Source organism: Schistocerca cancellata, chromosome 1 (genome assembly GCF_023864275.1).
Source record: "Schistocerca cancellata isolate TAMUIC-IGC-003103 chromosome 1, iqSchCanc2.1, whole genome shotgun sequence".
Classification (NCBI taxonomy): Eukaryota; Metazoa; Arthropoda; class Insecta; order Orthoptera; family Acrididae; genus Schistocerca; species Schistocerca cancellata.
In genome coordinates this window covers 819,069,956-819,093,502 of record NC_064626.1, presented here as the reverse complement: position 1 = coordinate 819,093,502, position 23,547 = coordinate 819,069,956, and the positions used below count along the sequence as shown (strand labels likewise).

General features: G+C 43.2%; 1 protein-coding gene across 1 annotated transcript in view; it reads right to left on the bottom strand.

The window, feature by feature from the left end:
- Positions 1 to 852: 852 nt before the first annotated feature.
- The window catches only part of LOC126188295 (GTP-binding protein Rheb homolog), a 66,259-nt gene continuing 43,564 nt past the window's right edge, over positions 853 to 23,547 (bottom strand). The window contains exons 4-5 of the mRNA XM_049929885.1: positions 9,002 to 9,131; positions 853 to 1,398 (exon numbers count right to left, since the gene is read on the bottom strand). Of these exons, the coding sequence (XP_049785842.1) occupies positions 1,309 to 1,398; positions 9,002 to 9,131 (220 nt within the window). The 3' untranslated portion in view covers positions 853 to 1,308. The remainder of the gene's footprint in view (positions 1,399 to 9,001; positions 9,132 to 23,547) is intronic.

Below are 23,547 nucleotides of genomic sequence, written 5' to 3'. Positions count from 1 at the left end.
CACACAATTTATGTCTTTCTATATGAACTAAAAGAAAAACCTCTTTCTTTTTCCAGATCGTTTCTTTAGTTTCCCTTGACAAGGGTCATGAAAACAACTACACACCGCCAGACTATTCTTTATTTTCTAAGCTTTGCAAGGAGTGAATGCAACATAAAATCCCAGACGACTGGATCACCTATGGTTCCTTGTGGCAAGCCTTTGGAAATTCCTCTGGCGAGGCATCTGCTTGTTCAAAATAGTGTTGCTTCTGTCTTCAGCATACTGTTTTTACACAGTTGTACAGTCATTAAATTCTCAAACTAAATGGCTGCAAGCAAATTTGTAATGTATATTGAATAAATGTGCAAGAGGCAGAGGGAAGGGGTGGGAACTAGGACAGGGGATACCGACATTTTTACCACCACCCAGCTCTCCAGTTCTTTCAGGTTAAGGAAAGGTTTTTACTGTGATAAACATTCTTGATTCTGTCTCATTAAAACATTATTTTGCGATAGAAACCTCAGTTTTAAAGATTACTAAAGCATGAATAAAAATGACTAGTGCTACAGTATACCTGTCTCAATTTGTCAAACAAAATTAAAAATACAATTAACATATATACTTCCAGAGTCAATAATTTTCACATTCATGAAAATTAATTATTTTTCAGAGAATTGGTTCCTAAGTATTAACTGTAAATTATTTAGCAATCAGTCTATGTTCTCTTGCAAATGAGAGTATATTTTCTATTCAAGAGACAGTGACATATTGAAATCTATCTTTCTCATAGCACACACAGCAAAAGAGTCTACCTGTATCAATTTAAAATATGTTTCCTGAGGAAATGTGGTTTATATGCAAAACAAATAATAAACCATTATGACAGTTTATTCAGAATTCTGTAGCACTACATGGTTTAAATGGTTTCATTCATTCACACAGTAACACTGGACGAGTCATTCAAAATCTTAAAGATATTGCTAACCTGTCAGTTCTGTGCAAGTGATCAACCTTTACACATATGTACACAAGCAAAATATTTAACAGATTATTTTCCAAATTACTATTAAAACTGAACTTTTATACAAATTTCTCTAAAATAATTTCAGTGTACAACACATTAAATCAACATATACCATCCCTAAATACAAAATATACACATTAGATACATATCATACTGAGAGATTATAATCACATGATTATAATTGATAAACTGGTACAAATAAATCCTATAAAACACAATATTACAATAAAAATGTTATTCAAAAGAAACAAAAAATAACATTTGTATATTATATGTGCAACTTCAGCTAAAATAATCTTCTTTCAAGAAATGGTGCAACTCGATTTTTCTTGTACATTGCCATTGGCTTTTTCTATTTCCAACAATGCCGTGTGAAAAATATCTGCAACAGACTAGCAAAGGAAAGGTAGGGAGATTAAGTAATGTAGACATGATTAGTCTATAAATTCAAAACAAATTAAACAAATTTAAAGAATTGTGTGTATATTCAAAATCTTCAATTATTGCAAACACAAGGTACGTACGCAAAAGAAGGAAAAAAAATTGTGGAGAGCTGCAGAGGGCCCCTAGCTTCTCTTAAGCAGCAACAAAGGTGAAATCCCAAGAAACAACAATGTAACAAACTGTCACTTCAATTCTTACTATAAAAGATAAAGATTCAGCATCCACTCAGTGGGTTATTTTCTGTCCTGTTGTCCCTCCTTCAGCAATTAACAATAAAGTACTGTTGCCCTACACCACAAAGAATGAACAACTACAGAATAGTTGTCTTTTGTATGCGGCAAATCTTACCTACCAATGACCAGAAAGACAGTCATTTAGGGAAGTAACAGTACAACGTGGAAACTGAACAAGAGTATGAGTTAAAAAAGAAACATTTGAGCAGAAACTAAAAAATAATTAACAGTAAATTATTTCTTCAGGAAATTGAATGGTTTGAAGCTACAAGCCAGAAGAGACTTGTTAAGCAGTGTGTAGCCAAAGATGGAGATGTTGAGAGGGAGAGGGATACGTTCAGAGGGAAGACGTTGAGAGGGAGAGGGAGAGGGAAGACGTTGAGAGGGAGAGGGAGAGGGAAGACGTTGAGAGGGAGAGGGAGAGGGAAGACGTTGAGAGGGAGAGGGAGAGGGAGAGGGAAGACGTTGAGAGGGAGAGGGAGAGGGAGAGGGAAGACGTTGAGAGGGAGAGGGAAGACGTTGAGAGGGAGAGGGAGAGGGAGAGGGAAGACGTTGAGAGGGAGAGGGAGAGGGAGAGGGAAGACGTTGAGAGGGAGAGGGAGAGGGAGAGGGAAGACGTTGAGAGGGAGAGGGAGAGGGAGAGGGAAGACGTTGAGAGGGAGAGGGAGAGGGAGAGGGAAGACGTTGAGAGGGAGAGGGAGAGGGAGAGGGAAGACGTTGAGAGGGAGAGGGAGAGGGAGAGGGAAGACGTTGAGAGGGAGAGGGAGAGGGAGAGGGAAGACGTTGAGAGGGAGAGGGAGAGGGAGAGGGAAGACGTTGAGAGGGAGAGGGAGAGGGAGAGGGAAGACGTTGAGAGGGAGAGGGAGAGGGAGAGGGAAGACGTTGAGAGGGAGAGGGAGAGGGAGAGGGAAGACGTTGAGAGGGAGAGGGAGAGGGAAGACGTTGAGAGGGAGAGGGAGAGGGAGAGGGAAGACGTTGAGAGGGAGAGGGAGAGGGAGAGGGAAGACGTTGAGAGGGAGAGGGAGAGGGAGAGGGAGAGGGAAGACGTTGAGAGGGAGAGGGAGAGGGAGAGGGAGAGGGAAGACGTTGAGAGGGAGAGGGAGAGGGAGAGGGAAGACGTTGAGAGGGAGAGGGAGAGGGAGAGGGAAGACGTTGAGAGGGAGAGGGAGAGGGAGAGGGAAGACGTTGAGAGGGAGAGGGAGAGGGAAGACGTTGAGAGGGAGAGGGAGAGGGAAGACGTTGAGAGGGAGAGGGAGAGGGAAGACGTTGAGAGGGAGAGGGAGAGGGAAGACGTTGAGAGGGAGAGGGAGAGGGAAGACGTTGAGAGGGAGAGGGAGAGGGAAGACGTTGAGAGGGAGAGGGAGAGGGAAGACGTTGAGAGGGAGAGGGAGAGGGAAGACGTTGAGAGGGAGAGGGAGAGGGAAGACGTTGAGAGGGAGAGGGAGAGGGAAGACGTTGAGAGGGAGAGGGAGAGGGAAGACGTTGAGAGGGAGAGGGAGAGGGAAGACGTTGAGAGGGAGAGGGAGAGGGAAGACGTTGAGAGGGAGAGGGAGAGGGAAGACGTTGAGAGGGAGAGGGAGAGGGAAGACGTTGAGAGGGAGAGGGAGAGGGAAGACGTTGAGAGGGAGAGGGAGAGGGAAGACGTTGAGAGGGAGAGGGAAGACGTTGAGAGGGAGAGGGAAGACGTTGAGAGGGAGAGGGAAGACGTTGAGAGGGAGAGGGAAGACGTTGAGAGGGAGAGGGAAGACGTTGAGAGGGAGAGGGAAGACGTTGAGAGGGAGAGGGAAGACGTTGAGAGGGAGAGGGAAGACGTTGAGAGGGAGAGGGAAGACGTTGAGAGGGAGAGGGAAGACGTTGAGAGGGAGAGGGAAGACGTTGAGAGGTTAGAGATTAGATTAGATTAATACTAGTTCCATGGATCATGAATACGATATTTCGTAATGATGTGGAACGAGTCGAATTTTCCAATACATGACATAATTAGGTTAATTTAACAACATACTTAAGTTAATATAACAACTTTATTTTTTTGTGTGTTTTTTATTTTTCTTTATTTTTTATTTTTATTTTATTTTTATTATTTTTATTTTTTAATAATTTTTTTTCTTAATTTATATCTAAAAATTCCTCTATGGAGTAGAAGGAGTTGTCATTCAGAAATTCTTTTAATTTCTTCTTAAATACTTGTTGGTTATCTGTCAGACTTTTGATACTATTTGGTAAGTGACCAAAGACTTTAGTGCCAGTATAATTCACCCCTTTCTGTGCCAAAGTTAGATTTAATCTTGAATAGTGAAGATCGTCCTTTCTCCTAGTATTGTAGTTATGCACACTGCTATTACTTTTGAATTGGGTTTGGTTGTTAATAACAAATTTCATAAGAGAGTATATATACTGAGAAGCTACTGTGAATATCCCTAGATCCTTAAATAAATGTCTGCAGGATGATCTTGGGTGGACTCCAGCTATTATTCTGATTACACGCTTTTGTGCAATAAATACTTTATTCCTCAGTGATGAATTACCCCAAAATATGATGCCATATGAAAGCAATGAGTGAAAATAGGCGTAGTAAGCTAATTTACTAAGATGTTTATCACCAAAATTTGCAATGACCCTTATTGCATAAGTAGCTGAACTCAAACGTTTCAGCAGATCATCAATGTGTTTCTTCCAATTTAATCTCTCATCAATGGACATACCCAAAAATTTGGAATATTCTACCTTAGCTATATGCCTCTGATTAAGGTCTATATTTATTAATGGTGTCATACCATTCACTGTACGGAACTGTATGTACTGTGTCTTATCAAAATTCAGTGAGAGTCCGTTTACAAGGAACCACTTAGTAATTTTCTGAAAGACAGTATTGACAATTTCATCAGATAATTCTTGTTTCTCAGGTGTGATTACTATACTTGTATCATCAGCAAAGAGAACTAACTTTGCCTCTTCATGAATATAGAATGGCAAGTCATTAATATATAATAAGAACAACAAAGGACCCAAGACTGACCCTTGTGGAACCCCATTCTTGATAGTTCCCCAGTTTGAGGAATGTGCTGATCTTTGCATGTTACGAGAACTACTTATTTCAACTTTCTGCACTCTTCCAGTTAGGTACGAATTAAACAATTTGTGCACTGTCCCACTCATGCCACAATACTTGAGCTTGTCTAGCAGAATTTCATGATTTACACAATCAAAAGCCTTTGAGAGATCACAAAAAATCCCAATGGGTGGTTTTCGGTTATTCAGATCATTCAAAATTTGACTGGTAAAAGCATATATGGCATTTTCTGTTGAAAAACCTTTCTGGAAACCAAACTGACATTTTGTTAGTACTTCATTTTTACAGATATGTGAAGCTACTCTTGAATACATTACTTTCTCAAAAATTTTGGATAAAGCTGTTAGAAGGGAGATTGGACGGTAATTGTTGACATCAGATCTATCCCCCTTTTTATGCAAAGGTATAACAATAGCATATTTCAGTCTATCAGGGAAAATGCCCTGTTCCAGAGAGAGGGAGAGGGAAGACGTTGAGAGGGAGAGGGAGAGGGAAGACGTTGAGAGGGAGAGGGAGAGGGAAGACGTTGAGAGGGAGAGGGAGAGGGAAGACGTTGAGAGGGAGAGGGAGAGGGAAGACGGTGAGAGGGAGAGGGAGAGGGAAGACGTTGAGAGGGAGAGGGAGAGGGAAGACGTTGAGAGGGAGAGGGAGAGGGAAGACGTTGAGAGGGAGAGGGAGAGGGAAGACTTTGAGAGGGAGAGGGAGAGGGAAGACGTTGAGAGGGAGAGGGAGAGGGAAGACGTTGAGAGGGAGAGGGAGAGGGAAGACGTTGAGAGGGAGAGGGAGAGGGAAGACGTTGAGAGGGAGAGGGAGAGGGAAGACGTTGAGAGGGAGAGGGAGAGGGAAGACGTTGAGAGGGAGAGGGAGAGGGAAGACGTTGAGAGGGAGAGGGAGAGGGAAGACGTTGAGAGGGAGAGGGAAGACGTTGAGAGGGAGAGGGAAGACGTTGAGAGGGAGAGGGAAGACGTTGAGAGGGAGAGGGAAGACGTTGAGAGGGAGAGGGAAGACGTTGAGAGGGAGAGGGAAGACGTTGAGAGGGAGAGGGAAGACGTTGAGAGGGAGAGGGAAGACGTTGAGAGGGAGAGGGAAGACGTTGAGAGGGAGAGGGAAGACGTTGAGAGGGAGAGGGAAGACGTTGAGAGGGAGAGGGAAAACGTTGAGAGGGAGAGGGAAAACGTTGAGAGGGAGAGGGAAGACGTTGAGAGGGAGAGGGAGATGTTGAGAGGGAGAGGGAGATGTTGAGAGGGAGAGGGAGAGTTGGCCATAGCTGGGGGTGCAATGAGGCAGGGCAGAGTGGAAGGACAAGGTGAGGAGCATTTCAGGAGGGATGGCATCAGAATGGGGGCTCTCTGAGTCTGCACATTCCTGTGTAAGCAGCTGAGTGGGAAGCACCACTGGCAACCTGGCTCGTTAGTCATGCTGAGTAGAAATAATTCAAAGCCATTCCAAACCCTGTCAGAGATGAGGGCACAACCAAATGACTGCTCACATTTAATGGATTAATAAATAACTGTTTATGTTTATAGACTGTTTGTTCGCAGCTACCCATAAAGTAATTCCTGTCTCTCAAGCTGTAAAGGAACCGTTGATACCCAGGGTGGGAGAGACCAACATCCTGACTGCAAGGTCTCTTCCAGGGATCTGTAGTGTGTACCACATCACCGACCTGCTACACATTGGCATCCACATGGGGAATCGATATTACATCCCATCTTGCTGCAACACTTAATTCCGGAGTCAGAAGTGGGATGGTTTGTAGAAGGTATGCTTCATTCAGATGACAGTGGTGGTTGAAGTGGGAAAACTGGGAGCAGCAGCACAGACTTCTTTTCCACTTGTGGAATGCGTACATTCTTGTATCTTTGAATTCTTGTTTTCTCGTATCATCATAACTTTACACTGCCTTGTTCATCACTATTTCGAGTTTAAATTCTGTTGTATTTGGTGAAGGCCCGAGAGCTGACCCAGTATCTCAGGTAACATACACAGAATGTAATTACCAGGTCTCTCAGCCCTAAGTACCAAGTTGTACAATGTAATTTTTTGGATATGCCGTCAAAAAGGTCATTACACATGCCAGTAACAAGATCATGTTTGGCTTTGATATGGGACACCATGGGTACTGAGAGGACTTTTGAGAAGACCAAAATAGCCGAAAGTTTTTGTTGCAAACAGGAATTTTATAAGGTAGAGTGAATACAGTAGATATTAAGTTTAGGTAACAGATTCGAGGAACTTTTAGATTAGACTTATATTACGTGAACTATGTGAATAACTGGAACTGGGCACACTTAGTAAGGTAGATGTAATCAGTGGCAGTTCAGCAGTGACTTAGTATAGCATGGTCTAAGTGTCACAACAAAATAGGATGGTAGAGACTTTTTCCTGTATTTACATTATGTGATACTGACCCAAACAATCTATACACTGAGGCACCACTTGGATATAAGACTGTTCATTGGTCCTCATGGTGTCAAACTGCCCCAGGTCCACCAGGACACGGTGCATGATAGCAGAGAATAAGCCAACGATATCTCTAGAGATGTTGTAGGGGAAAATTTCAGGTTACTGAAGGAAGTTTTATGAAGTTTTTCAAAAGGGTATTACTTGTGGAGTAGGATAGCTGGAAAGTAAGTCTGTGGGATATTGGAGAGCTTACGAAACAGGGCCACTGCACTACTTACATACTCTTGGAATGAGAGGAAGTTGTGAGTTAAAATATTCAGAATTATTATGAAGTATTGAGGATTCATTATGAAGATAAGTAAATGTTATGATTATGAAGAAGGATTACGTCCATTTACTGATGTATTACAAGGATATGAAGTATATGTTCAGTACAGGCAATAGTTTATACTATTGAGTCAGAGTTTTCACATTCAATTAGACAGAATGCAGCAAAAATAAATAAATATAAAAAAAATAATAAAAAAAAATGCTGTCACTGATTTCCTGTCCTTTGTAGATAGTTTTCATTACTTGTTACGTCATAGTGATAAAATAGAATGCATATGGATTAATAAACAGAATTTTGCAGGTCAAGGTGTGCCCTTTTTTTAATATATCAGCACCAGAGGGCATGGAATTTTATTTGTGAAATTGCCATCCATAAAAATGTAATATGTCAAATAATGAAAGCCCTGAATGGAATAACAACAATATGGAAAGGATAGATTGCTACTCACCACAAAGATGAGGCACTGAGTCACAGGTCGAATGAAAATGATTGCTAAAATATCTCACACACACACACACACACACACACACACACACACACACACACACGGACCATGCTCAAGGGAAATGAGGAGTGATTATGGAGCAACAGGAAAGGGCATACAAGGACATCCGGTTTTTACCACAATTTTGCAATGGTTTGGGGGAGGGGGGGGGGGGATAGGGCAAATAGTGGTTATGTTGATCTCAGCATAAACTAAGAGTTTAATAAAATCAAAGCTCTAGAGTATTTTTACTGACACACACATGTTAAGCAATCACTGTTTCACAAAAGGTGCACTCTTTAGCTGTTAGTGATAAGCAATAATTTAGGTGCCAGCTTAAATCAGGCAGTAAATCTGCTTTCAACCCAGACAGGTGGCATTATTATGAAGGCAAAAACAACGGTGAATTATTTATTATGCAATGATTCAGCCAGAAAAGGAAAAGCTATGTTTCCGACAAAAGACAGGGCTGTAGGAGAGAGCATAGGTGACAGTAGGATGTTAATCGCCCAAGTGCAAGAATTTTTTGTTGTTGAGTTTGAATGTATCAATACAAGAAGTTAGCCATCAGCAAGATGGAGGTCAATATGAAGGAGGGTGGCATGGGGCATAGCGAAAAGAGAATTATTTAAGAGCAAACTTTAATCAAATTATCTGGGCATACTGTTTGGCATTTATCCATAATTTGTATCCAGTACCCTATGCATTAAATCCAATGACTCTTCTGAGTGAACTGACATTATGTTCATAAACACAGATACTCTATACACATAAATTCCATGAATATTTATGATAAATTTTCTAGTTGCATTCAATAAAATTATCCTCATATTTATATTTGAGATATTAGGAAACTGGGGAAATTACTGACTGCATAATTATACAAAATATCAGGAGCAGATGGCACTGTGGCCTAAAGCACAAATGGCAGCAGTAGATGCACGATACCAGGAACACGTAGATCATTAAAATGTAATTTCTACTTCAGGATAAAGCTTTCAGAATCTCATGTAATAATTTTTGTTACCTCATTCTGTTTTGCTGACGCCTCAAGGAATGCAGCTTTCCAGGAATCAGCCAACCTCTTTCCTTCCTCACTGCTTACAATTCGGTCCATGTGCAGATCAGTTTTATTTCCAACCAAAACAATTGGAACACTGTAAAACAATTTTACTAAATACCAGTGGCACAACCATTTTACTCATCATACATCACAAAAGCCAAGAGGATTAAAATTCCCACAGTTTTCTCCATTTGCCATTTGTAGAATTTAATGATTGGTGAAAATATACAATCTACAAGTGCACACTATTCTTTTCTTTTTGCTGTAATTTCTGTATCAAGTCATTTCCATTGTGGCCTAAAATTAAAAAATACTGTGTTCACAGATCGATGTTTGGATGTAAAACATAATGCGCAACAGCAACAGAATGACACAACTATACCTCAAAACATATTTTTAGGAGGTGGTGCTCCACAACTTACTTATTTGAAAAATCTCACATTATCACCTTTGCTGGTGAAATACTTCAGTTATACAAGCAGTTTCAGTTATTTGACCATCACCAGGTTCATAAAAGTATTCACAGCATCATGTTAGGAGAAATACAATTTTATATTTTGCCTAACATGATGCTGTGAATACTTTATGAACTGGATGGTCAAACAATAAACTGGTTGTACAAATAAACTATTTTACCAGCACCTCAAGGTGGTAATGTAACATTTTTCAAGTATGGTACCTCAAAACATCCACTAAGACACTATGATTCTGCAATTTACACCTCCCCCTATTTTGTACAGATACATTTCAATATTTTGAATCCGAAAAATAATTGATTTATTTCAGATACATAGCAATGACACAAGAACTTGCCCCCTTTTCCATAGGGAATGAACATTTTTCAGTGTAATGCATTACATGATTTAATGTGTGTCTTGCATTGGCTCATTTAGACGATAAGTTAATAAGTGTATCGTAAACTCTGTTCCCTAAAGTTCAAATTTTTTGTATAACACTGTACTATGTGCAATGCATAATATTTAACTGCTGTGTCAAGATTCATTGATGTTTCTACTGGTATCTAAAAACTGGATGTTCAATGTCTGTGGCGTTCAGTCTTATAAATGATGTTCATCCCACAGAAAATGCAACATCAGTATCATGCACTTTAATGTTTCAACAAATTTACACAATTTTAAAGTGTATTCATAATAAGCAGCTTACATCAACATACATATAATACTCATCATCATACATATAATACTTGCAAGCTGCACAGCACCACTTGTTCAAACTATTTTGAAACAATTCAGTCACCATCTCAATCTCAATACTGCACTCCTTAAATAGTAAGTTATATGACTGATTCTCAAGTCAAACATAATAACATTGTAAAACTACTAAGTTAAGACACTCGACTGACAAATACAGGGTGCCCATAAATTATCTTTACAATTTAAGACTTTAATAACTTTCACACTATACTAGATATTAACAAATGGTTTGCAACATGTGATAGTTTTTTACCTTCCAGGTAACAATTTTTATGCAAAATTGAACTTCAAAACCTGATAAAATGTGGATGCTACAGGAGAAAGCTCAGTGCGTGGTCTGGTTCATACAGGTAACATCCAATCCCCAAATGCAATGAAACTTTCGAACACTATGGATGGCAACTACTTGGGCTTGGCGTGTCGTATTTCATTTAAGGAGGCAGGTAGTGTTCCCCATAAACAAGACATGGATCACCCATCTATTTCACACACCAACATGGACTAGGTACAACAGATGTTTCCAAGGAGTCCAACAAAATCAGTGCATACAGTGGCCGGGGAACAGAGAGTTGAAATGAGATGATCAACAGTGCACAATGTCTTGCATAAGAGGCTACAGCTATATCCCTAAAAGGTGCAGCTGCTCGAGGCATTAAAGCCTACGAACAAACCTCAACCTGAATGGTTTGCAGTGGATATGCTAATCTTGTTGGAAAAGATTTGTTTTCCGATGAGGTAACATTTCATGTATCTAGCAAATTAAATCATCATAACATTCATATATGGAGTTCACTGCATCTTTGATTTATGCATGAATGGAAAGTGTCCCATTGTCAATGTTTGGTGCGGACTAATGCACAGTTGCATTATTGATCCATTCTTTTTCATCAAGTCTGTCATCAACAGTGATGTTTACCTGGACATGTTACAAGAGGTTGCTGTGCCACAACTGGAACACCTGCAACCTGATGTCATATTCCTGCAGGATGGAGCACCACCCCCACTGGTCCCTAGATGTCTGCCAATTTCTAGATGAAAAGTTTCCAGATAGGTGGATTGGCCAAGATGGTCTAATTTGATGGCTGCCACAATCCCCTGATCTCACACCATAGACTTCTTCCCGTGGGGTTTTGTAAAGGATCCGATGTACCAAATCACAGAGACCTACAGGACTTGAAAGCACACATTCACAATGCATCTGAACGTGTCCCTGTAGAGATCTTGAATTTTATGTGGTGAGAAACGGAATTACAACTAGACATTATCGATGCCACTAAGGGTGAACACACTGATGAGTAAGAATGTGGGAAAAAATTCACGAGCTATCCTAAGACACACTGAAAACAAAGTCTGACTTACACCTTGTATTTTTTTGTTGGCTGATTAAGGTTCAGTTGGGAGCAATTTGAGATGACTGTCTCATACTATTACTCAAAAATGACAGCAGTCCATGTGCTATACAAAGAGCCTCCATATAAAAGATAAAAGTTATGGAGAATATACGAGGGAAGTTCAACAACTATGCAACACATTTTTTTCTGAAATGTGGTTTGGTTTTATTCAGGATTCCAATGCAACATATTATTCCCCACCTTTATGTGAGCTGCTCTTGGTTGGACAGACCTGTGTGAGGCCTTGCATTGTCACGGAAAAGGAGAAGTTCATTTTCATTTTTGTTGCAACAAACACATTGTAGTTGTTTCTTCAACAGTGCATAACAATAAATATTAGCTGTTCCAGTTTACTGCACTGTATTCACCTATTTGACAATCCCTGACAAATGATCAGGGTAGTAAGTATTATATTCGTATTTTTTATGTTTTTATGTTATACTTTGACATGTTACACACCCACAAGAATCATCTCATTTTTTAGGTCTATGGAATGAAAGCTGAATCTAATCTAATAAGTTTCATGATGGTAGCACAATACAATCCACAGTTGATAATTGCACCATGAGGGAGGACATCAAACACAATAACCCCTTCAGAGTACAACAAGCTGTCGCCATGACTTAACCAGCTGAGGATGCCGCTTTGAACTTTTCTACGAAGGAGAGGTGGATTGCTGTTTTGTTTCGAGTATGAATTGATGACTCATGTTTCATAGCATAGGATGATGATTGACAAAAACTTGTCATGATCAGCCTCGTAATCCACAAGCAATTTTACACAGATGGTCCCTCTTTGCTCTTTATTGTCTTATAATAGGCAGCAAGGAAAGGAGCAGGCACACACCTTTGAGTGACCCAACTGGTGGACAAGTGTGTAAGCACCACTAACAGAGACATACAGTTGTGCAACGAGATGTTTGATTGTGATCCGTCAGTCACCTCGAATGACTCGAATGAGTGTCCACATGTTCGAACACCGCAGGGTCACAGCTGCGTGCAGTGGGTCAGAACATGGGAGATCGGACAGGTTTGCACAACCTTGTTGCAATGACAGACACCTCGCCCAATGACTCACTATACTTTTGTTCACTAATGGGTCTCCCCAGGCATTCTGAAAGCATCTGTGAATATTTGCAATGCTCTGATTTTCTGCCAAAAGAAACTGATTGACAGCTCCCTTCTTGGAACACATCTCCGTTACAGATGCCTCTTTGGAGACCATGAATAGCACTATCACCTATCAGAAGTTCATGAAACTATAGGAGCTGAAGCAGGTATATTCCACGATATCACAACAAATTCTGCGATTTTTCAACTGAAATAGGCCGAGCAAAAGAGTGTTGCATTACTTACTGAATGCTCTTCATACATAAACCTGAAGAATCAGATTCAAAGATCAGGCACTACCACTGAAATATGATGATCAAATAGTAATATCTGTTTTGAATCCATGTCTAGCAACATATTTCCAAACCTAAGATTACACCATAAATCCAACACAAGGCACAAACAGAATTTAATGCTATGGGAAACACTGATAGAAAACAAACTGCAAAACCAACTGACCTCCAAGACGTATGACAAGGTTTGTGAACACACCTAAGAAAAGCACTATCAAGAGTTTTTTTGCACATCTGAAATCCTTCCCATTTTCTAGCAAAGAAAATGACACTGATGCTTCTTAAGACACAATCTCCTAAAACACAGAAAACTAAGAGTCTTGTCACGGATGCAATAGCAATATACCAATAGCAATTTTGTGTGTGTGTGAGTGTGTGTGTGTGTGTGTGTGTGTGTGAGAGTGAGATGAATTTTTGATATAGAAACTTCCTGCAATTTCAAAAATCCTCAGAGCAATAGATATACTAGTGAAACAGCAACTACCCAGAAATATTGCCCACCAATGCTGCAACAGGTAACTACTGAATTTAATTCACGATTTGGAAGAGAAATATAAATAATAGTTTTTACCAAAATAAGGCCAAAAAGCTTTAGATAATATACACTGATGAGCCGAAACATTATTCCACTGCCCACTGCAAACAGACCAGAGACAAATGGGGAATCACTTGAGTGATATGGGCTGCAAATAGAATAATCCACTCACTCAAGTGACAAAGGGTAGATTGTTATAGCCCAGTGCCTGGGAATGTGCATCGCAAAAGCAGTGAAGCTGTCCAACTGTTCACATCCTACTGTCTTCAATATTTATAGGAAGTGGCTGAAGGACAGTAAAAGCATGAGAAGGTGACAAGGAGATGGGCATCCATATCTCATCATAAAATGAGAAGCTCAAAGATTTCCCCACTAAAGCAGGATATGCACGATTTGAGGCAGATTGGATGACAGAGTACAATGTTGGTGCACACAAAACTTTTTTAAATGACTTCATATCGATCATCAACTGTGCTGTTTACTACAATATCAACTACTGCAATTTCCAATGGTGGTGGTTGTTGTTGTTGTTGTTGTTGTCTTCAGTCCTGAGACTGGTTTGATGCAGCTCTCCATGCTAATCTATCCTGTGCAAGCTCCTTCATCTCCCAGTACCTACTGCAACCTACATCCTTATGAATCTGCTTAGTGTATTCATCTCTTGGTCTCCCTCTACGATTTTTACTCTCCAAGCTGCCCTCCAATACCAAATTGGTGATCCCTTGATGCCTCAGAACATGTCCTACCAACCGATTCCTTCTCCTAGTCAAGTTGTGCCACAAACTTCTCTTCTCCCCAATCCTATTCAATACCTCCTCATTAGTTACGTGATCTACCCACCTAATCTTCAACATTCTTCTGTAGCACCACATTCCGAAAGCTTCTATTCTCTTCTTGTCCAAACTATTTATTGTCAATGTTTCACTTCCGTACATGGCTACACTATATACAAATATTTTCAGAAACGACTTCGTGACACTTAAATCTATACTCGATGTTAACAAATTTTTCTTCTTCAGAAACGCTTTCCTTGCCATTGCCAGTCTACATTTTATATCCTCTCTACTTCGACCATCATCAGTTATTTTGTTCCCCAAATAGCAAAACTCCTTTACTACTTTAAGTGCCTCATTTCCTAATCTAATTCCCTCAGCATCACCTGACTGAATTCCACTACATTCCATTACCCTCGTTTTGCTTTTGTTGATGTTCATCTTATATCCTCCTTTCAAGACACTGTCCATTCTGTTCAACTGCTCTTCCAAGTCCTTTGCTGTCTCTGACAGAATTACAATGTCATCGGCGAACCTCAAAGTTTTTTATTTCTTCTCCCTGGATTTTAATACCTACTCCAAATTTTTCTATTGTTTCCTTTACTGCTTGCTCAATATACAGATTGAATAACATCGGGAAGAGGCTACAACCCTGTCTCACTCCCTTCCCAACCACTGCTTCCCTTTCATGCCCTTCGACTCATAACTGCGATCTGGTTTCTGTACAAATTGTAAATAGCCTTTCGCTCCCTGTATTTTACCCCTGCCACCTTTAGAATTTGAAAGAGGGTATTCCAGTCAACATTGTCAAAAGCTTTCTCTAAGTCTACAAATGCTAGAAACATAGGTTTGCCTAAGCTTAATCTTTCTTCTAAGATAATTCGTAAGGTCAGTATTGCCTCACGCGTTCCAACATTTCTACAGAATCCAAACTGATCTTCCCCAAGGTCGGCTTCTACCAGTTTTTCCACTCGTCTGTAAATAATTCGTGTTAGTATTTTGCAGCTGTGACTTATTAAACTGATAGTTCGGTAAATTTCACTATTTTTTTGTTTTGTTTTTTTTTTGTTGTGGTTTTAGGGCGCAAAACTGCTACGGTCATTAGCGCCCGGTCCGGGACTTAAAAAACAGTAAAAAACCTAAAATAGAAACCAGCAGCAGTGGGAAGGAAAGGCATAAAATTGGAGAAACTAAAAGCAGAAGGAAGGCTTAAAAATCCACTACAGAAAGGGGTTGGTTATCCCAAAAAAAAAAACTTCAAATGACTGACGTCATTTCACTGGCACGAATGAACTCTAGAACGCGATCGGCCGATCGCGTGTCATCTGCTAAAATTGACGATATATCAGGCGACAGCTGTAGACGGGCGCGTAACTGAGTAAAATAGGGGCACTCAATTAAAAGGTGTCTTACCGTCCACAACTGAGAGCAGTGGGGACAGAGTGGGGGAGGATCGCCGCTTAAAAGATGTCGATGGCTAAAAAGACAGTGCCCTATCCGAAGTCTAGTTAAAATTACCTCCTCCCGACGACGCGTTCGAGAGGAAGAGGTCCAAGCACAAGGAAGAGTTTTTACGTCCCGCAATTTATTTTGGGGCAGTGTCAACCAGTGCGCGTGCCATAAATGAACAACATGACGACATAAGACGCTCCGTAGATCGGCGACGGGAATCGATGGAATAGCTGGCCGAAGAAGAGAGACTGCAGCCTTGGCCGCAATATCGGCCGCCTCATTTCCGCAGATACCAACGTGTCCCGGGAGCCAGAGGAACGCCACCGAGACGCCCCCCAGGTGGAGCAAGCGCAGACAGTCCTGAATCCGGTGGACCAGAGGGTGCACAGGGTAAAGAGCTTGGAGACAGAGGAGAGAGCTGAGAGAATCGGAGCAGATAACGTACTGTATCCGCTGATGGCGGCGGATGTAGTGGACAGCCCGGAGAACAGCGTAAAGCTCCGCAGTATAGACCGAACACTGGTCGGGAAGCCGAAAGTGATTTGGGGTGTTGCCAACAACATAGGCACTCCCTACACCTAACGATGTTTTCGAGCCGTCGGTGTAAATAAATGTGGCGTCCGTCATTTGTGCACATAGAGCAGCAAATGCCCGAGGATAAACAAGTGAAGGGGTACCATCCTTGGGAAATCGACAAAGGTCACAGAGCAGGCAGATCCGGGGACAGAGCCAAGGCGGTGCTGTACCCCAAGTTGTCAAGAAGGTTTTTGGAAAGCGGAAGGAAAGAGAATGGAGCAGTTGACAGAAACGGACTCCCGGTGGTAGTAGGGAGGAGGGGCGCCCTGCATACCCTACATCAAAGGAGGCGTCGAAAAATATGTCATGGGCTGGATTAGCAGGCATGGAAGACAGATGGCTGGCATAACGACTCAGAAGGACTGCTCGCCGATTGGACAGCGGAGGTTCAGCAGTCTCCGCATAGAGGCTTTCCACAGGGCTGGTGTAAAAAGCTCCAGACACTAAACGTAATCCACGGTGTTGGACAGAGTCGAGATGCCGAAGAATAGACGGCCGAGCAGAGGAGTAGACTATGCTTCCATAGTCCAATTTCGAGCGCACTAAGGCGCGATAGAGGCGGAGAAGGACCACTCGGTCTGCTCCCCAGGAGGTACCATTCAGGACACGGAGGGTGTTGAGGGATCGCAGACAGCGAGCCGAAAGATACGAAATGTGGGAGGACCAGCATAGTTTCCTGTCAAACATAAGACCCAAGAATTTAGCGACGTCTGAAAACGGAAGGTTGACAGGTCCTAGATGTAAGGAGGGTGAAAGAAACTCCTTACGTCGCCAAAAATTAACACAAACGGTCTTACTGGGAGAGAAACGGAAGCCGGTTTCGATGCTCCAAGAGTGGAGGTGATCGAGACATCCTTGAAGACGCCATTCAAGAAGGCTGGTCCGTTGAGAGCTGTAGTAGATCGCAAAATCGTCCACAAAGAGGGAGCCCGAGACATCAGGAAGGAGACAATCCATAATTGGATTGATGGCAATGGCAAACAGTACAACACTCAGCACGGAGCCCTGGGGTACCCCGTTTTCTTGGGAGAAAGTACGGGAGAGAGTAGTGTTCACCCGCACCCTAAATGTGCGCTCTGCCATAAATTCGCGAAGAAAAAGGGGCAGCCGACCTCGAAAGCCCCAAGAGAACAGTGTGCGGAGGATGCCCGTCCTCCAACAGGTATCGTATGCTCTCTCCAGATCAAAAAATATTGCTACTGTTTGGCGTTTCCGGAGAAAATTGTTCATGATATAAGTGGAGAGAGCAACAAGATGGTCAACGGCAGAACGATGCTTTCGGAATCCGCATTGGGCAGGTGTTAAAAGACTGCGGGACTCCAGCCACCACGCTAGACGGTAATTCACCATACGCTCCAAAACCTTACAGACACTACGCGTGAGAGAAATGGGGCGATAGCTAGAGGGGAGATGTTTGTCCTTTCCAGGTTTCAGAACGGGAACGACGATAGCTTCCTGCCATCGTCTGGGAAAAGTACTGTCGGTCCAAATTCGATTATAAAGGCGAAGGAGGTAATGCAGACTATGGGTTGATAAATGCAGCAACATTTGGACGTGGATACCATCCGGTCCTGGGGCGGAGGAGCGAGAAGAAGAGAGTGCATGTTGGAGTTCCCGCATGGAGAAAACAGTATTATAGCTTCCGCGATTTTGAGAGGAGAAAGCAAGAGGTCGCACTTCCGCTGCACGTTTCTTCGGGAGAAACGCTGGCGGGTAATTGGAAGAGCTCGAAATCTCAGCAAAGTGCTGACCCAACGAGTTAGAAATTGCGACGGGGTCCACGAATGTATCATGCGCGATAGTGAGCCCAGAGACCGGGGAGAAGCTAGGCGCGCCTGAGAACCGTCGAAGCCGACTCCAAACTTCCGAGGAGGGAGTGAAGGTGTTAAATGAGCTAATAAAGAATTTTCAGCTTGCCTTCTTGCTATCGCGGATGACGCGACGGCATCGCGCACGGAACTGCTTATAGCGGATACAGTTGGCCAAAGTAGGATGGTGGCGGAAAACGCGGAGAGCACGTCGCCACTCACGTATTGCATCACGGCATGCCTCGTTCCACCAAGGAACTGGGTGGCGCCGGGGCAATTCGGAGGTGCGTGGTATTGAATGTTCCGCAGCCGTAAGAATAACGTCGGTAATATGTGTGACCTCATCGTCGACGCTGGGAAAGTGACGGTCATCGAATGTCGCTAGAGAGGAAAAAAGTGTCCAATCAGCTTGGGCAAACTTCCATCGTCGCGGGCGCATGTATGGCAGTTGAGGCTGCAGTCGAAGGACACATGGAAAGTGGTCACTCGAGTGTGTATCAAGGGCGAACCATTCAAAGCGCCGAGCTAGCGGAACAGTACCGACCGCAAGGTCCAAATGAGATAAATTTGTCGTGGAGGCAGATAAAAATGTAGGGATCCCAGTGTTGAGGCAAACTAGATCCGCTTGGTGGAAGACATCTAGCAATAGTGAGCCACGTGGACAAGGATGTGGAGATCCCCAAAGCGGGTGGTGGGCATTTAAGTCCCCAACCAGCAAATAGGGGGGTGGAAGCTGACCAAGAAGATGAAGGAGATCAGCTCGTGCCATTGGTGTGGACGATGGAATGTGTACAGTACAAAGAGAGAACGTGTATCCGGAAAGGGAAAGACGGACGGCGACGGCTTGGAAGGAAGTGTTTAAGGGGATTGGGTGATAATGGAGAGTATCATGGAGAAGAATCATGAGTCCTCCATGGGCTGGAGTGCCTTCAACAGAGGGGAGATCATATCGGACGGACTGAAATGAGGGAGAACAAAGCGGTCATGGGGACGCAGCTTTGTTTCCTGAAGACAGAAGATGACCGGCGAGTAGGATCATAAGAGGATCGACAATTCATCCCTATTGGCTCGAATGCCGCGGATATTCCAGTGGATAATGGACATGGGGTGAACAGAAAATGGAGGAACGTGACCAAAGTTGCTGTCAACTCAAAGACTGCTCGGAGCTAGCGACCGACAGCATGGAATGGCATTCAGCCGAAGGCAGAAGATCCTGATCCATAGGTTGGTCAGGAGCAGCTCCTGCCACCAGCGATCGGCCGGTTGACCGGCCACCAGCAGTGCGCCTCGGCGATACAGAAGACGGCCGAGGGCGATTTCCGCCAGGTGGTGCTGTAGATGGGACACGCCTTGGCGGAGAAGGAGAGGAACTGGGTTTCTTTGTAGCCTTCTTAGAAGTATGATGTTTAGATGAAGGAGGAACCGATGGTTGGGAAGTTGCGGTACGTAAAAACTCTTCACGAGTATGCTCTTTTTTGGAAGGCTTGGTGTCTGACTTTTGGGCTCGAGATTTAGCAGAACCCGATGAAGGGTGAGCCATAGAGTGGGCAGGCGAAAGTGGTGAGGTTGAACAAGCGATCTTTGCGCTGGCCGATCTGGCGACCGTGGCACTAAAGGTGAGTTCGCAAGTCTGCGTGGCCGCCTCCTTTGTTGACCGAGGAGAAGCAAGGACAATGCTGTATTTTCCTGTCTGAAGCACGGTGGGCTGGCGACTGGCGAATAATTTTCGAGCAGCAAAGGTCGACACCTTTTCCTTCACTCTTATTTCCTGGATGAGCTTTTCGTCCTTAAAAACGGGGCAATCTTGAGAGGAAGCAGCGTGGTCACCCATACAGTTGATGCAGTGAGGGGATGGAGGTGGACAAGCACCCTCATGGGCATCCTTGCCACACGTAACACATTTGGCCGGATTGGAACAGGACTGGCTGGTCTGATTGAACCGCTGACACCGATAGCAACGCGTAGGGTTTGGGACATAAGGGCGAACGGAAATTATCTCATAGCCTGCTTTGATTTTCGATGGGAGTTGAACTTTGTCAAATGTCAAGAAGGCAGTGCGGGTTGGAATGATGTTCGTGTCAACCCTTTTCATAACTCTACGAACAGCCGTTACGCCCTGGTCAGACAGGTAGTGCTGAATTTCTTCATCAGACAATCCATCGAGGGAGCGTGTATAAACGACTCCACGCGAGGAATTTAAGGTACGGTGCGGTTCCACCCGGACAGGGAAGGTGTGGAGCAGAGAAGTACGCAGCAATTTTTGTGCCTGGAGGGCACTGACTGTTTCTAACAACAGGGTGCCATTCCGTAATCTGGAACAAGACTTTACAGGACCTGCAATTGCGTCTACACCTTTCTGAATAATGAAAGGGTTGACCGTGGAGAAGTCGTGACCTTCGTCAGACCGAGAAACAACAAGGAACTGTGGCAACGATGGAAGAACTGTCTGTGGCTGAGACTCAGTGAACTTACGTTTGTGAGCAGACATAGTGGAAGGTGAGGAAACCATTGCGGAAGAATCCCCCATGATTACCAGCGTCTCCGATGGCACGCTCCTCACTGAGGGCACTCCTGCCTTAGGTGATTGTTCACACCTCAGGTCACACCTCCCGACAAACGGACGGAGGGGCCAATCGGCACTTTCGGAAGGTATCAGCTCAGGTAATCACCCCTCCCTGGGCCTGGCCGTTGCCAGGGGGTACGTACGTGTCCTACCTGTCTACCCGGGGCGGGGAATTACGCGTTACCCCGTCACCGGCTACGCATGGAAGTGCGTGGGTCGGCCTTCAGACACGCACAGGGAGGAAAAAAGAGAAAGGGAAAGGAAAGAAGAGGGGTCTCAAACGCCGCAGCGGAGAAAAGTGCAGATAGAAGTGGGAAGGAAAAGAGAAGGGCAGAGGAAGGACGAAGACTTGCAAGTATAGAAAGCAAGAAATGTGTAACAGTTTAGAGCGTCCGTCTCTGGACGTAGACACAAACCATACTCCCAGAGGGGGAGAAAGGGAAGGAAAGAGCCAGAGGTGAGGGGGGGCGAAGATGGGGGAGGGGGAAGGATGAGGAAAGGGAAGGTATGCAGCCCGGAAAGGAAGGAGGGCCACATTAGCTCGGGGTCCCGTGCTCGCTACGCACATGTCCACAAAAGAGTTGTGAACCCCCTGGGGGGTATTTTCACATCTGTCAACACCTGCTTTCTTTGGGATTGGAATTATTATATTCTTCTTGAAGTCTGAGGTTATTTCGCCTGTCTCGTACATCTTGCTCACCAGATGGTAAAATTTTGTCAGGACTGGCTCTCCCAAGGCTGTCAGTAGTTCTAATGGAATGTTGTCTACTCCCAGGGCCTTGTTTCGACTCAGATCTTTCAGTGCTCTGTCAAACTCTTCACACAGTATCGTATCTCCCATTTCATCTTCATCTACATCCTCTTCCATTTCCATAATATTGTCCTCAAGTACATCACCCTTGTATAGACCCTCTATATACTCCTTCCACCTTTCTGCTTTCCCCTGTTTGCTTAGAACTGGATTTCCATCTGAGCTCTTGATATTCATACAAGTGGCTCTCTTTTCTCCAAAGGTCTCTTTAATTTTCCTGTAGGCTGTATCTATCTTACCCCTCGTGAGATAAGCCTATACATCCTTACATTTGTCCTCTAGCCATCCCTGCTTAGCCATTTTGCACTTCCTGTCGATCTCATTTTTGAGACGTTTGTATTCCTTTTTGCCTGCTTCATTTACTGTGTTTTTATATTTTCTCCTTTCATCAATTAAATTCAATATTTCTTCTGTTACCCATGGATTTCTACTTGCCCTCGTCTTTTTACCTACTTGATCCTCTGCTGCCTTCACTACATCATCCCTTAGAGCTACCCATTGTTGTTCTACTGCATTTCTTTCCCCCATTCCTGTCAATTGTTCCCTTACGCTCTCCCTGAAACTCTGTACAACCTCTGGTTCTTTCAGTTTATTCAGGTCCCATCTCCTTAAATTCCCACCTTTTTGCAGTTCCTTCAGTTTTAATCTGCAGTTCATAACCAATAGATTGTGGTCAGAGTCCACAATGCCCCTGGAAATGTCTTACAATTTAAAACCTGGTTCCTAAATCTCTGTCTTACCATTATATAATCTATCTGATACCTTTTAGTATCCCCAGGGTTCTTCCATGTATACAACCTTCTTTCATGATTCTTGAACCAAGTGTTAGCTATGATTAAGTTATGCTCTGTGCAAAATTCTACCAGGCGGCTTCCTCTTTCATTTCTTAGCCCCAATCCATATTCACCTACCACGTTTCCTTCTCTGCCTTTTCCTACTGTCGAATTCCAGTCACCCATGACTATTAAATTTTCGTCTCCCTTCACTACCTGAATAATTTCTTTTATCTCATCATACATTTCTTCAATTTCGTCGTCATCTGCAGAGCTAGTTGGCATATAAACTTGTACTACTGCAATAGGCATGGGTTTAGTGTCTATCTTGGCCACTGTAATACGTTCACTTTGCCGTTTGTAGTAGCTTACCCGCACTCCTATTTTTTTACTCATTATTAAACCTACTCCTGCATTACCCCTATTTGATTTTGTATTTATAACCCTGTATTCACCTGACCAGAAGTCTTCTTCCTCCTGCCACCGAACTTCACTAATTCCCACTATATCTAACTTTAACCTATCCCTTTCCCTTTTTAAATTTTCTAACCTACCTGCCCGATTAAGGGATCTGACATTCCATGCTCCGATCCGTAGAATGCCAGTGGTTACAGGTGCTGAAAACAAAGCAGTAGTTTTCAACACCTGTTACCATTTGGAAAATGACCGAAGGTTGAAATTGCAGTAGTCGACATTACAATAAATAATACAGTCAATGGCGAATATAGGGTCATTTAAAAAATTCTTCGGAAGTGTGATCCCACAACGAATACAAGTTTGCAAGTACATGAGTTTCAGACCAAACAATTTAGGGTACACTGTTGAACAAAGGGATCCAAAGCGGATGACTCCCACATGTTCATACATTAACGCAACAACGTGCCAAATTACAACTGCAGTGGGCAGAGGATCATCAAGACTGGACCATAGACCAATGGAAATTTATCACCCGCACAGATGTATCATGTTTCTTGTTACATCAAGTTAATGGTTGTGTCCAGATACAACATTATCCATGTGAATGGCTGCTCAAAACACACATTGCACCACAGACCCTGGTCGGTGGAGATAGTATTATGCTATGAGGGACATTCACATGGGCTCCCATGGGACCTGTTATTTTAAGACAAGGTAACACAACAGCTGTTGACTACATGAACATTATAGAGTACTAACTGCACCCCTTCATGCTAGAGGTCTTCCCCAACCGTG